At 43.7% G+C, this 14692-nt stretch overlaps 3 protein-coding genes across 3 annotated transcripts; 1 reads left to right on the top strand and 2 right to left on the bottom strand.

Moving 5' to 3' along the window:
* Positions 1 to 1399: 1399 nt before the first annotated feature.
* CCR75_000402 (uncharacterized protein) lies at positions 1400 to 3706 on the bottom strand (the record flags this gene model as incomplete). The annotated part of the gene is made up of 1 exon (XM_067958510.1): positions 1400 to 3706. The coding sequence occupies one exon, from the start codon at positions 3704 to 3706 to the stop codon at positions 1400 to 1402; it is 2307 nt and encodes a 768-aa protein (XP_067817326.1).
* Positions 3707 to 10710: 7004 nt separating this feature from the next.
* On the bottom strand, positions 10711 to 13097 carry CCR75_000400 (uncharacterized protein). The gene is made up of 3 exons (XM_067958508.1): positions 12858 to 13097; positions 12530 to 12786; positions 10711 to 12448 (listed from the first exon to the last, which is right to left on the bottom strand). The coding sequence occupies exons 1-3, from the start codon at positions 13052 to 13054 to the stop codon at positions 11748 to 11750; spliced, it is 1155 nt and encodes a 384-aa protein (XP_067817328.1). The 5' UTR covers positions 13055 to 13097; the 3' UTR covers positions 10711 to 11747.
* Positions 10867 to 11691, top strand: CCR75_000401 (uncharacterized protein; the record flags this gene model as incomplete). Its single annotated transcript, XM_067958509.1, has 1 exon — positions 10867 to 11691. The coding sequence occupies one exon, from the start codon at positions 10867 to 10869 to the stop codon at positions 11689 to 11691; it is 825 nt and encodes a 274-aa protein (XP_067817327.1).
* Positions 13098 to 14692: the final 1595 nt, after the last annotated feature.

The raw sequence follows: 14692 nt of genomic DNA, 5'->3' as shown, positions 1-14692 counted from the left end.
TTGTGTTTACGCCAGACTGGTCTAATGAAGCTTTTTTGTGAATCAAGTGCATCAGGTCCTTAATACAATTGTTCAAAGTCAACCGAACAGTTCTAGGTAAACGCCTGCGTTCCTCTTTTTCTTGAAGGCTTTTTTTAACCTTATCCGGTCATTTGTAACTAGGCACCTTTGCTAGTAATAATAACAGTACTAGTCAACCTACTGATTACAGTGAAGGTGCGGTTCCTCGAAACTTCACGTACAAAAAGGTACAGAGAAAGGTTTCTTATAAAGCTAAGGTAAATTAGCTTAAGGTCTAGTTTAAGGCGTAAGAATAGAGAAAAAGTAAAACTGTATTAATGTATGTGGTTTTGTTCGCAAGCTTCTTCTGAATTTATTATATATGTAACTTACTATGTATGGCGCCTCCTATGCATGCAAAGCATACCTCAACAGGTTATAAGTTCGATTAAAGGGCGAGTAGCACAGCGATCGATGCAGGCTTTGATTCCTTAGCTTCTGCTGATCTCAAGGAATTCAGCGGCTGTGAAATATTTCAAGGACAAGGACGGCCTCGACTTGAAAAATATATACGGGACATCCCGTACACAGCAGTGAGCACTCCCAGTGGGATGCTCTAGGAATGGCTAGTAATACCACAGGGGCTTAGTAAGGGCCCCCCCCAACATTCAACATATGCGTACTGAATCTGTTAAGACCCGTGCATGAATTCGCACAAAGTTATTTCGACGATGTTTTCGTTCATAGCTGGGCTATGGACGGAAATACGGACGTGAGAGTCATAAAATTGCGCACCCCACAATCGTGTCTTGTAATGATTGGCGCGTTTGATTAAAACTTGAATCAACACCAATCAATAGAATTAATGTCTTATTGCCTCGATATTACCAAATTTTTTAATTTAGGAACTAATCAAAAAAGATATTTATTAGTACTTTTTATCGTATTTCTGTTCATGGAACATAATATTACTTATTCCTCTTTTAGAAAATAATACTTATTTAACGATACAACTCGTTACATCGTTGCTTCGCCTTATATTGAGCAGCAAGCTCCTGTCGAAGATTACACGCTTCGGAGTTTGCGTCAAATAAATTATCTAAATGTCTATTGAATTATTATTATTATCAATTAATTTAAATTTCATTTATTTTTCAATAATAATTGATGATATAATGGGACAAGTTTTTTTTTATTATTCCAACCTAGGCGCATTAATTGTTCATAACGGTGTCTTCGTAGTATTTTAGAGAAAGAATGTATTATATCGTAAAAACCAGCTTAACGAAAGAGGTAAAAAAAACTTTCCCTACGATATAGTCGGCATTTGTATGGAATGTACGTCAAAACAAGTAGTATTGATTATAACGCAAACAGCATGCAAATCGAATTCTGGAGACTAGATTCTTCCATTGCCAATCTCAACGAAAATGACGAGCTTTTTTTCACAGTGCTTCGTGCTACCATCATCCATGCACTGTACTTTGTGCAATTCTTGATTCTCTATCCCAACAATTTCCTCTAGCTTCGAACCACATGAAACGCGATAGACATCCATTGTTGCCAAATTGTGTTCTCGCACAAATGCTGCATATGTTTCTTCCCTTATAAAATATTCTTTCTGCAATCCCCTCGTCACTACCAAATGCAGTTTGGATTCAGCCGGTACACGCGACAGAATCTTTCTTATTGTCTCGAGCGACAGAGGCTGCTCCTCGTCGTTGCATTCGCCAGATATCAGCCCGGAATCAATACGAAAGTCGATCGTTTCACTGTTGGCAGTTTGGACGAAATTGTCCAACTTTAATTCGTCATTAAGCAGCCAAGCTGGCCATTTTACGTTTGGAGGAGACAAGAATGGAACGACCCAATTCCCGCGTGTCTCAAATCCTACAGGAAAATCTATCTTCACATCTTGTGACTTAACGCCCAATTCGTACAAAAGCCGACCCAAAAATGTCGGGAATGCCACCCCACCAAGTCCGGCAACATGACTCGCCAACACGACAGCCGCGAACACGAACACTTCGAAACGCTGCTTCTCGTCCATAGGCTCGTTGGTATCATGCAAATACATTGTTGTAGTCGGCACTGACAAAAAGACCTCACGCAAGGAAAGGTCAAACGGACGATATGACATACCGCCCGTCAGAGTCAAGTAAAGAAGGACGTCATTCGACGGGTGAGGAAACACACTACGACATTTCCAGCTTCTTCTGTCTTCAAAATCGAATTCGGCTTCGTCGGCTTTGTAAGAATTGCCATTTGCCTTCAGAAACAGCCTAAATGTCCTCTTTTCATCTAAGCAAGCATAATGACTGTCAATCAAATTCAATTTACCGTCTTCAACACGACAACTCGAGCAGAGCAACAAGCATAGCTGACCAATTTCAAACTCGTGATGTCGTCTTTGCTTCCTCCGGGCCAATAGTGGTGCCAAATGTCCAACCAGTGCATTTAAGTAATTTGCTGTATTATTGCCGACATTCCACGGATTTTCCCGTATATACTGGATAGCAATCTCAGCGAAGAGCGGTCGACTATTCGCGACAATGTTTTGGAAAACCGTTGGTAGTATTTGAACATCACTGCCAATTACGGTGCGAGGTAAAAGTGGGTGCACTATGCACCACAGATAATCCGCAGGACATCGCGATCCAGAGGAAACCGAAGTCAAACCTCGTGCCGTACCACTCGTGGAGCTGACTACCACAACAAGACCAAACGATCGAAATACGTTTAGCATGAGACGAAGGCGACGTCTATTATCGTAAGCCCAACGATCGTTTGATGCGGCTTTTCGATCAATTTCACGCGGAAAATCATCTAGAAAAAAGATAAAGGGCTTTTTTCCATTCGTAACACGATCTTTGAGTGCCTGATTGACATCGTTACGAGTCCAAACAGCTGTTTCCAATTCATTTTTTTCGAGCAGTGCAGCATAGATAAAGCCATAAAGAGATAAATAATTTTCACCTTGCAATAACATAATGCTGCCCGTATTTGGCCCATTCGTCATTTCAAAGTCTTTTTTCAGGCAATTTTCGAAAACGCGGCTACGTGATGCATACGCTGCACTAATGTCTTGTCCTTTATCATCGACATTGTCACACATTATGTGATAAATATCAAATTGTCCAGTGGCGTCCAAGTTGAATGCCATTTGCGTCTTTCCCATACCAGACGAGCTTTCCAAAACGACAAATGGTGTAACCTCATCTTTGCTCTCGAGAATTGAGCGGATTGCTTTCGAAAGTGACTCGACTTGTTGTTGACTAGCAAGTGTCTTGGAAAGAGTCTCATACCTTTCCACAGTTTTCGCGGTTTTGCTGTTCCGCGAAATAGAGAGAATTTGTCGTGGGACCACTACCAGCACGTGAATTTGCCTTGGCTGCGGCGCGGGCATTTGGTTTTCGTTTAGATAACGCTGGATAGACCGAGTTGACATCAATGGCTTGCAATCAAGCATACTTTCGATGTCATCATCCACATTTCCCTTTATAAGTTGCTGTGCACTCGGCTCGCTATCTGACAGCCACGCGTTCCCCTTTCTCGCCAAGTACAGCTCGAGTTCGGCAGCATCGCATTTTATTTTGTTTGAGTTTTTAATTTTGATAGCGTCATTCAAGGCCACCACTGACTTCGTTTCGTCAATGGTCACAGGGAATACGCTTCTCTCTCCGACTATGGCACATAAGAGCTTCATTATACGTGTTTTGTCTTTCTGGGAACTCTAAACGCCGCAGATTATCCCTTGAGGTTGTAAACAGCATAGATTGAAAAGTGAAATTAATGATTTAAGCTTTAACTGAGAAATTCCGTAGAACTTTCCACTTCTTCCAGTTCGACAGGAGACGCAGTGCAACAGTTGAATTATATCACTCTTCGAACTAATGTCTCGTTGCGTCAATATTTCCAAATTTGATAACATTGGATGAATCAAGTCAACTAATTAATAAAGATAATTATTTGTACATTTTATCTTATTTCTTCTTATATAAAATAAGAATATTTTTTCCTCTTACAGGAAATAATACTAAATATTACTGGTTACTTTAAGTTAAAATTAACGCCGCCAATCGCCTGTAACGAGGTGTATCTTTACGTGAAATTAACACTTAAAAGGTTGTTAATGAATATATTAATTAACAAAAGGTAGAGTTGGAGAATTTTACTTTACATAGTAATTTTCGAACAGCTTATCCATTGCAAGATATTTGCCATTATATCTACTTGCTCCGCGGTCCCCCGTCAGCACTGGACGCACACAAAAAGAGATACAGAAAAGACTTTATTACATGTTATGTATTAGTTTATAATTAAGTTGGTATTAAGTAGATAGAAACAGAAGCACTGTATTATATTAAATACAGTTTACTTATAACTCTCTTTAGAGAAAGTGTTCTAAAGAGAGTCTTCCTCTGCACGTATTAGTGTGCGTGAAGCGACGTGAGGCACCACTCGCGCTGTGCGTCTAGCAACAGGCGCATCGATAACAGTAACGAAACGCGTAGTGAAATTTAACTACACGTTAACAGATTTACAGTATGATGAAATCATCATCGTACTGGATTTGGATGACAAATTTGATGTCATCCTAGGTTTGCCTTGGCTCAGAAAATATGAGCCAAGGATCAACTGGCAGCATCGATCCGTAAAGATGCCTGCCACTTGTTAATGAGATGACCATCTAATGAACATTTTGGAGCGTTCACAAGCGTGTGGATGTGCTACGAGGGAGAGCGATGGCCTTACTTAAGCTACGGTCGTTAGTACAACTGCACAAGATCACAGTGTGATTACTAATCACCCTGTGGAGTCAGCTGCCGGCGGCTGTGCGAATACACATGCAGCGCCGAAGGTCCACCACTCAAATAAGTCGAGTGGATTGAGACATGAATGTGCGTCTAGCGAGCAACATTCAAGGAATATACCGGTTGTTCAAAAGGGGCAACACGATGATCCTAGGTCAAGTAGAGAGTCGACGGTAGAGGACCCGACTGTGATAGCGCAATCACAGTCGGTAAGACGTTGAAGGAATAAGTCCCCACATACTTTAGAAAAAAAAAACTTGAATAATTAATGCTGAATTGACTAGAATTCAGCATTCCGAGGGATTGATCCCTCGACAGCCTATTGACAAATACCAGGAAGAAACCGAGACGTTGAATGTCTTGGTTAATAACGGATCAAGAAAAGGCGCTTATACTCTTGATCTGTATGCGCCTCCGATGTTAACTTCGGAGATAACTCAATTAAAACCCTAAAAACCAAGCAGTTCTTGAGAGATCTGCATAGTGGTAGAATCAAGAGGATCTGCGTTTTCGTCAAAGAGGACGAATGCGTAACCGATATTCGGATAGCGAAAAAGTTTGTAGAGAACAAACGGGTTTTCAGCAGCTAATTGATCGACGAAAGTGTTCTCGATGTGAACACTCGGATTGAGAGATATACTTCTCCATCCTCTGAGTAACTTTAGACAAATTCTTTATACAAAGATTTGATTGAATTCAAAGATGTATTCCCCAAAGCAGTTCCGTGCGAGTAGCCTAAGGCTAAAGGCATCCGACATGAGATCGAGCTCAAACCGGGCTCGAGATATTGTGTCATGAAGCAGTGGCCACTGACACGGCGTGCGTCCTAATTACGAAAAGATCAGGGCAAATACCGACTGGCCAGTTCCATTCGATGTCAAGGGACTTAGAAAGTTCCTTTGATTAGCGGCGTACTTGCACAAGTACTCACGCAATTCTGCCGAGATGACAGTACATCTCTCTCGTCTCTTGAAAAAAGACGAGAAATGGTTATGGAACGCTGATTGTCAGCGTTCATTTGAAGGAATCAAGCAAAGCTTGATGCAATCGCCCATATTGGCGATTGCGGATCAAGACAGACCATTCCATGTGGTCTGTGACGCCAGCGATTTCGCAATCGGCTGTGCGTTAATGCAATACGATACAGATGGCGCGGAGCGCGTCGTCTGTTACCAATCGCGTCAGCTGCAACCAGCTGAACGCAATTATCCAGTGCATGACAAGGAACTCCTTGCCATGAAATATTCATTGGCTAAATTTAGGGTCTACCTCCTAGGAGATAGACCGTTCATCGTATATACGGACCATGCGTCATTACGCACGGCCGTCAATAGCCCACACCTCTCGCAAAGAATGGCGAGGTGGCTATCCTTCTTCGCGGAGTATAACTTCTCCGTCGAATATAAACCAGGACGACTTAATGTCGTCGCTGATGCGTTATCACGCCGACCCGATTTCGAGTCAGCAGTGCACCCCAACAGTAAAAGTGATCTTACTGTTGCAACACTCACTACGAGTGTTCCATCATCAACCTTAGTTGATGAAATAAAGAAAGCCTATAAAGAAGATAAGGACCTTCTTTGTCTGATGGATCATTTAATGAATCCATCCGATAAATCTTTTAAAGATCTACCGGCTTTATATCGATCGTCATCCGATCGATACACAACACGTAACGGCTTATTGTATTACACAGCCGTTACCGGCGACACCCCACGTGTCGTCGTCCCGACTCACAATGATTTGCGCTTGCGCATCATGTATGAGTGTCACGATGCTCCAACAAGTGGACATCGTGGACGTGAGAAGACTTACCTCACGGTAAGTCGATACTTTTACTGGCCCCGCCAGTATCAGTTTGTGCGCAAGTACATTCGTGCTTGCGAGGTTTGTCAACGGGTGAAGCCTAGCCCTTCATCCCGTGCACCTCTTCAACCTCTACCACTTCCGGCAGAGTGTTGGCAGTCCGTATCTATGGACTTCGTCTTCGGATTTCCCGAAGACGAACACAAAAACAATGGAATCCTTGTTTTTGTAGACAGATTCAGCAAGATGGTACACCTTGCTGCGGTACCAGAGTCGATTACGGCTCCGGGTTGTGCCCGTGTCTTTATCGACACAGTATTCAAACTCCATGAATTACCCCGTGAATTGGTCTCGGATAGAGATCCGAGATTCACGGCGGAGTTCTGGCAATCCGTGTTTCGATCTCTCGGAACACGGCTGACTATGTCAACATCTGATCACCCGGAAACGGATGGTCAAACAGAACGCGTAAATCGCGTCCTCGAAGAGATACTTCGAGGTTACGTCCAATCGTATCCGAATTGGAGCGAGTTTTTACCGATGGTCGAATTCGCCATCAATAATTCTGTGCATGCGTCTACAACGCATACACCGTTCTTTGTGAATGGCTTACGGCATCCTCACATACCCACCCAATAAGAGGGATCCTCTAGTTTAAGGGGGGGTGAACTCACACGAGCAAATTCAATTCTGGCTCATGCTCATCACGCGTCGAAAATAACAACGACGCGAGTGATGTCGATGTCGAAGACATCAACATCGAAGATGAGAACGATCTCATTGCAGTACGCACAAAGCGTACTGAAAAAGACAAAACAAATGAGTTAGCAGAAGACTTTTTGCTAACTCGAGAATCAATAATCCGTTTCGTTCAGGATTCCATTGCTAACGCAGTGGACCGACAGAAACGGAATGCAGATAAACATGGAAGAGCAAATGTTCATTCATTTAAAATTAACGATCTAGTGCTACTCTCTACGGTAAACTTACCTGAGCGATTCGTCACTAATGTGGGTAGCCGTAAACAACTATTCAAGCTCATTGGGCCTTTCCGTGTACTGCATCGCAGAGGCAATGCGTACACAATAGAATTGCCACGTAGGATGCGAACGCATCCTACGTTTTACGTTGGTCGGCTCCGCATGTACCATCAGTACGCGGCTTCTTCCCAGGACGAATTTGACCACTCTTTTCAAGAATCCCCATAAGATTCTTGTGATCGCGAACCAGATTCTCATGTTGAACCTGAAGTTTCTCATGCTGGTTCCGAAGATCCTCGAAACTACGATGAGCTGACGACAGCTCATCGCGAACAGCAGTATACTTCCGCTCTTACTCCAACATGGAGTGCGCACTCTTCAAACGGTCTTCCAACCGCTCGATATGGTGAACCTGCACCGTCTGCTCCAACGAGCGACGCTTGCCGCGCTCGTGCTCAAGTCCCTGCTCCAAATCATGGAGAAAGTGATCGATTTTGTCGATCCTCGACATTAGATCCGACAAACGGTTCGGATCTAATTTTCCCTCCTCCACCACAGCCATTGGTGGATTCCCACGGTGGTCAGCGTTTCCTTGTGGAACGTATCCAGAGCCGCCGTGATGTGAAGGGGCAGCGAACGAGTTATCTTGTTCGCTGGCGTGGTTATGCACCTTCCCATGACAGCTGAGAGCCTCGTTTCCAGCTGATTGCTGACGTTGAGGGCCTCGTCCGTCAGTATGACGAGACCCACCCGATGGTTCAGAAGGCCCATCAGAAAACACGCGCCCCTGGCGCATGTAAAAAAATGGAAAACGTCAATCGCGTCACGCATCTCAATAGAGATGCGAGCCCTTCCGTAGGGCAAAGAAAGGAAATAGACATTCCCTTTTACCCTATTCGAGTTGTGTACACAACACCGACAGAGATCACCCCACGTGAGGCATGGATCCCCAGCCTCACGTGACAACCGATGCAATTTATACTTTGCACCGGTTGGAGTTCTTTTCTCAAACTTAACGCGATTAGCGTTAAGTTCATTAAGCCAGGCTTCGCGCCCAATGTCTTTGACATTGCGAATGAACGCGCTCCAGGCTTGCTTAAGCGAGACTTTTTCTCGCTTATTGTTGCCACTAAACCATCGAATGCTTGAGAAAAGAGTTGAGATAAAAGTTTTCCTCAGCGCAAAAGTTCTTCGCGCTGGGATAAAGGCCATGTAGCTTTGTCGCAATCAATAAAGGATATTTATTGTGAGGAGTAGTTTCTCCAGACAAGCTATTGATTAGCCGTTCTGGCAAAAGCCACGGCTTCTTTTCAGGGGCGAGATGAGACATTTTACTGTCTTCATTCCCCTGAGTGGTACCCACTGAAGCAGGGGGACCACAAGAACTTTTATTACGATGGCTTACGCCATCGTCATCACCTTGCACAGAAACACGTGCAGGTGACCGTACGGAAGACGGAACGGGTGATACGGGATCATCCTCATCGTCGAATCCAAAAAGACTATTGACTCGTCTATCATAAGGAGCCCTCTCATTCGAAGGCTCATAGTCAGCCGATTGACGTCTATCAGGTGACTGTTCTATTCTCCCCGAGTCGGCCATTTCGTCCGACTGGCATTCGTAGTCGACCTCCAAAGAGGGGTCGTATTCATGAGGTGAATCACCATGTGCACTCGCAACATCTAGTGTTGTGCGAGTGGAAGATACTACGGCAGACGTTCCGTCTACCGCAAGATATAACAGTGCGTCACCCGCGGCTGCACGAGCCGCAGCCGAAGCGCAGCACTATCAACACCCCGCATGAATTTATTCTTCATGCGATAGAATTTAAAATGAGAATTCTGACCAATCAACATCGTTAAAAATTTAGTGGTCACATAGTGACCACTTCATCCAATGACAGTCAGAGTGATTGTCGTTTAAGGGAGGGGTGATGTAACGGGCTGTATCGTTACATAAAATTAACACTTAAAGGTTGTTAATTAATATATTATCTTAAAGGTAGATAATATTTGGAGTATATTAATTTATATAGTAACGCTCAGAATTCTTATCCATAAATAGGTATAGACCATTATATCTATTTATTCCGCAGACTAATCAGCTGTAGAGACAAACAAAAGAGAGACAGATAAGATAAGAATTCAGTTGCATGTTTAGTATTAGTTATAATTTAGTTAGAGTTAACAGATAGAAAGAAGTGATACTTAATTATATTAATACAGTTTTCATTTTACCCTCTTTAAGCTAGTTACCTTAAAGAGAAGTCTTCCTCTTCACGTACTAGTGTACGTGGAAAAACGTAAGACGCCACTCGCAACTGAAGCAGTGCGAAGTGGACTTGTACTGAAGCAGTGCAAGTCGTAGTGCCCCGTTACAGGGGTAGTATAACTTGCTAAAGTTGCCCGAATGTTACACAGTCTTCGTTAAGTACACTTGGTGTACTTAAGGGGATGGTTAATTACTAAATTAAAGTAATTAGACCCAGCACTCGGGTGTGGTGCACATTTGTGACCAACCCTTGTGTATGTGATGCACATGGGTGCATTCACATTAGGAGGGATGACGCCTAGCGTCATCCGTTACGCGAGGTATCTAGAAAGATACACTCGCGACACATATTAAGTGAAGTGTTATCTATATAGATGACATTTTGATTGGTTAAAATAAGTATTTATATTTAATTCGATTAAATATAAATCTATCTGAAAACTTCTTCTTACTTGGTAAGTGCGCACGAGGAGCCGGATTACCGCTCCCGTGACGATATTTTACTCGAGTACTTAGTGCGTTGGGTGAGGTCGCTAAGGCGCCCGGTTAAACCGCTTCCTCGCTGTGCTAGGGTGTGTGTCTAAGTAGAGCGTGGCCACATTACGACGTGCCCGCCTACACATTGTGAGTTTTGAAAAATAGGGGTAGATTAAGAGTTTCTTTATAAAAGAGGGGCATTTTATGAAATTTCTCATAGAATCTGGCCGGCATAATATTGCTCACTTTTTGATGAAACTGCCCACTGATGGATTTGCTTAAAAAAGTGTGCCTATTTGGCGCACATCACTGCTTCTATACGCAGTCAGCAGCAGCCGGAGCAGCCTACAGTTATGCAATTGTTCTTGCTTATACGTTGTCGGTGAGTATTCAGCGGGGGCGCCTGGGTGAACATGGTCATGCGACGCATCTGCTACCAGTCAAACGCATGCGCTGGTTTCCAACATTCCTAAGTTTTGCCTACTTCTCACGAATTACGTGGCTAGTGCTTAGCAACATGCACATGTTCCAGTGGGTCGAGGGTCTAACCCCTAACTTTCATTTTGAGCACATGGTGTTCGTCACGCCACTTCTGCCGACGGATATTGACATTTACGTGCTGGGCGTTACAAGCTTTGGGAAACTTGCCACGTTGCTATACTTTTCGGCCTTTACGCTGCTCCTTCGCTTTTGGGAAGATGTGCGTGCGCAGGCTCAACGAGCTGAGAAACCATTGGCTCGGGTAGCCGCCAACCAGTCCGTCATTGCCGAGTACACGCGTGGAGCTGGTGCGCAACGGTCCGGGCGGTCTAGAAAGCTATTTCTTGTAGCTAACGTTTGGATTTACCTAGTTGAGTGCTCACTGCTGGTTTTAAAGACATTATTTCCTCGGGAGAAGACTATCTTGTTTGAAATGGAGTACGGCTTCTTGGCCTTATGTTTCTTCCTTCTAGCTGTCATGCTGGCCAGGTGTGCGCTTCAACTACGCGTCATTTTGCTGAAGATTGAATTTTCAGCGCTGGCTGCAAACATTTCAACCAAACTGTCACTTATTGGTGCCGTGTCGTCAATGCTTTTCTTATACCGCAGCTTGCTACTACTCTTTTCCATGCCAGCCATTGGCATTTTTGACCCACACGTATCGAATCCGTGGCTATTTTACGCAATTCCAGAACTAGTACCGGGAATTTTAGTTATTTACATGATGAATGTTAAACGGCAGCATCAGCCACCGCCCACGTGGGGAATAATGAAGGCAGACGAGCTCACGCCACTATTGCAGAAGCTTCGAAGAGTGTCCGCAGACATACCGCACTTTCGAGGACAGGAGCTGCATGTTTAACATAATTATTGTAAGTCTTTGCACAATCGATGCAGGCAATCTTTTATGAACAAGGCCTAGTCATTATTATAACGCGGTTTGTTCCAGACCCACTTATTGCCCGACAACTTTGTGCCCTCTTCGACAGCACAACCAGCGTGCAAACTCATCGGGTCTCCCTCACCGTTTGGCAACAAATTGTAAAATACAACCACTTTACGTTTTTTTGGGGCAACGCTGATGCCAGATGAGCATTCTTTGTTGCTTGATGGTGCTGGTAGGCCCCCAGAACGAGCAAAATTGGTATGGCCACCCTTGGTCACATTTGACATGTACCAAAACACTGTAATCATGCGATTTTTGTAGCCATGCTCGATCTTTTTGATCAAGTCTGGCGAATTGCGTAGACGATCGGGGGAAAAATAGTCCACGTGCTGATCATAGTGCTGGGTTCGCTCATAACGGAGCACCTGCACCGGCTCCTGGTGGCTGATTGGCACTTTGACAAGATCAGCTGTGCGCTTGTCAATGTCTTTTACCACGGGATGAAGTGATGAGTCGAGCCAGAACATTGTACTCGTGCGCCAGTCCGTCGCTGGTCGATTCTCGTGCCCATCTTGCAGCGATACGCCCGAAGTTGCGAGGTGAGGCATTGACAGCTCCAAAATGATGTCAATCTCGTCGTCGCGCAAAAATTCTTCCACGCTAAAGACAAGTGGCGTCATGCTGATTGTTTCCAGCACTAAGTCACCTCGGCCAAACGTGTTCTTTACCACCGCTGTAGCAGTTTAACGAAAGGTTTAGCAAAGCATCCCTACAATATCGATAGATAACTCACTCTTGTGTCCAATTTTAATACCTGGCCAAAAGAATTGGCCACCTTCAAACAAAAACACGACTCGATACTGTAGGAAGGTCAATGTGTCCTTTTTCAGCTTCTCTCCTTCCGGAGAAAAGTACGCTGGTAATTGTTTGTATTTACGTGCATTGTCGTCAGTTGGCTCTGGAATTTGAAGCATGTCAACTTCTATCGCACGCTGAAAAGTCTGAAGATCCATTGTCGTAGTCACGGAGCTATTTGCGTGCATACCATCTTTAAAACCGGTCACCCTTAGCCTGTGACATATCCGCCAAGTACATTAAGCTCTGTCAATTTGTTCTTAGGCATTATAAAGCATCAAACGCACAAATCATTCGCTGTCGACTCGATGCACAATACATGATAACCCTTGACTTGCATCACGTCCGTCAAGAACCGGTGCGCGTCGGCACAGTCCACTGGCTTGACTGGGTCGTTGGGGTAAAATGCGGTGCTTAAACTTGTATTTAGCAGAGCACGACGCACCGCGAGCATTAAGTTCAAGTCATGCACATATATTGACATTGCAACCGCCACTAAAGCTGCAAAGAGCCACAGGGGGGAAATTGAAGGCGCCATACGGCGCAAGGCACTTACCATGACACAGAAGAAAAAATATGTAATACACAACAGTAATCTGTACCTGATAGTGTAACGGGGCACCTACTTGTTTACCTTAACAAAGTTGTGTAATGGACAAATCAATTGGAGAACCATTGTTTTGGTACATTAACTTAGTGGGTAAAATACCCTTTTACCTACTCTAAAATAGTTAATTACTTAAATCCCATTTATTATGAGTAACAAATGCTGTCGCCGCCCCGAAATCTATTTTTAAATTTGCTAGGGTGAGGTGTTAGATTAAATATTAAATAAAGTGCAGCTCCCCTTTTGATCATAAAGCGTTAAGTGCCTTCGAAGGCTTGCGTATTGATCTGTAAGAGATAGAAGCCTTTCTAAGGTATGTACACTAGGTGTAACGGGGCACTAATGACTTGTACTGCTTCAGTCCAAGTCCACTTCGCACTGCCTCAGTGCGAGTGGCGCCTCACGTCACTTCACGTACACTCGTACGTGCAGAGGAAGGCTCTCTTTAAAACACTTGCTTTAAAGAGGGTTAAAAGAAAACTGTTTTTATTATAATTAAGTTCTTCTGTTTCTATCTATTAAATACTAATTCAAATATAAACTAATACACAACATGTAACGGCCACGACTTGTACTGCTTCAGTACAAGTCCACTTCGCACTGCTTCAGTTGCGAGTGGTGCCTTACGTTATTTGACGTACACTAGTACGTGCAGAGGAAGACTTCTCTTAAGACAACTAGACTTAAGAGGGTATAATGAAAACTGTATTAAATATAATTAAGTGTCTATTGTTCTATCTTTGTTAATGCTAACTTAATTATAAACTAATACTAAACATGTAAATGAATTCTTATCTCTAACTCTCTTTGATTACTCCTACAGCTGATTAGTCTGCGGTATAAATAGGTATAATGGTCTATACCTTTTTATGGATAAGAATTCTGAATATTACTTTATAAAGTAATATCCTCCAAATATTATCTACCTTTAAGATAATATATTAATTAACAACCTTTAAGTGTTAATTTTATGTAACGATACACCCCGTTACATCACTTCTCCCTTAAACGACAATCACTCTAAATGTCATTGGATAGAGTGGTCGCAATGTGACCACTTAATTTTTAAAACGATGTTGATTGGTCAGATCCATCATTTTAAATTCCATCGCATGAAGGATCAACTCATGCGGGGTGACGATAGTGCTGCGCCTTCGGCTGCAGTTATTGCAGCCGCGGGTGACGCACTGCTATCTCTTGCGGCAGAGGAACGTCTGTCGTAGTGTCTTCCACTCGCACAACACTAGATTTTGCGAGTGCACATGGTGATTTACCACGTGAATACGACCCCTCTTTGGAGGTCGACTACGAATGCGAGACGGATGAAATGGCCGACTCGGGGAGAATGGAACAGTCGCCAGATAGACGTCAGGCGGCTGACTATGAGCCTTCGAATGAGAGGGCTCATTCTGATAGACGAGTAAACAGTCTATTTGGATCCGACGATGAGGATGATCCCTCATCGCCCGTACGATCTCCCATACGGTCACCTGCACGTGTTTCTGTGCAAGGTGA

This window comes from Bremia lactucae, linkage group LG13 (assembly GCF_004359215.1).
Source record: "Bremia lactucae strain SF5 linkage group LG13, whole genome shotgun sequence".
Taxonomy (NCBI): Eukaryota; Oomycota; class Peronosporomycetes; order Peronosporales; family Peronosporaceae; genus Bremia; species Bremia lactucae.
This window is presented reverse-complemented; position numbering and strand designations above follow the sequence as displayed.

Excerpts from the sequence above, each read along its gene's own strand:
- CCR75_000400 (XM_067958508.1), bottom strand. The coding sequence starts at position 13,054 with ATGTCAATATATGTGCATGACTTGAACTTAATGCTCGCGGTGCGTCGT. Across the intron at positions 12,787-12,857 it reads GAGTCGACAGCGAATGATTT|GCTAAGGGTGACCGGTTTTA; the intron begins GTGCGTTTGATG and ends GATATGTCACAG. Across the intron at positions 12,449-12,529 it reads TGGCCAATTCTTTTGGCCAG|CGGTGGTAAAGAACACGTTT; the intron begins GTATTAAAATTG and ends AAACTGCTACAG.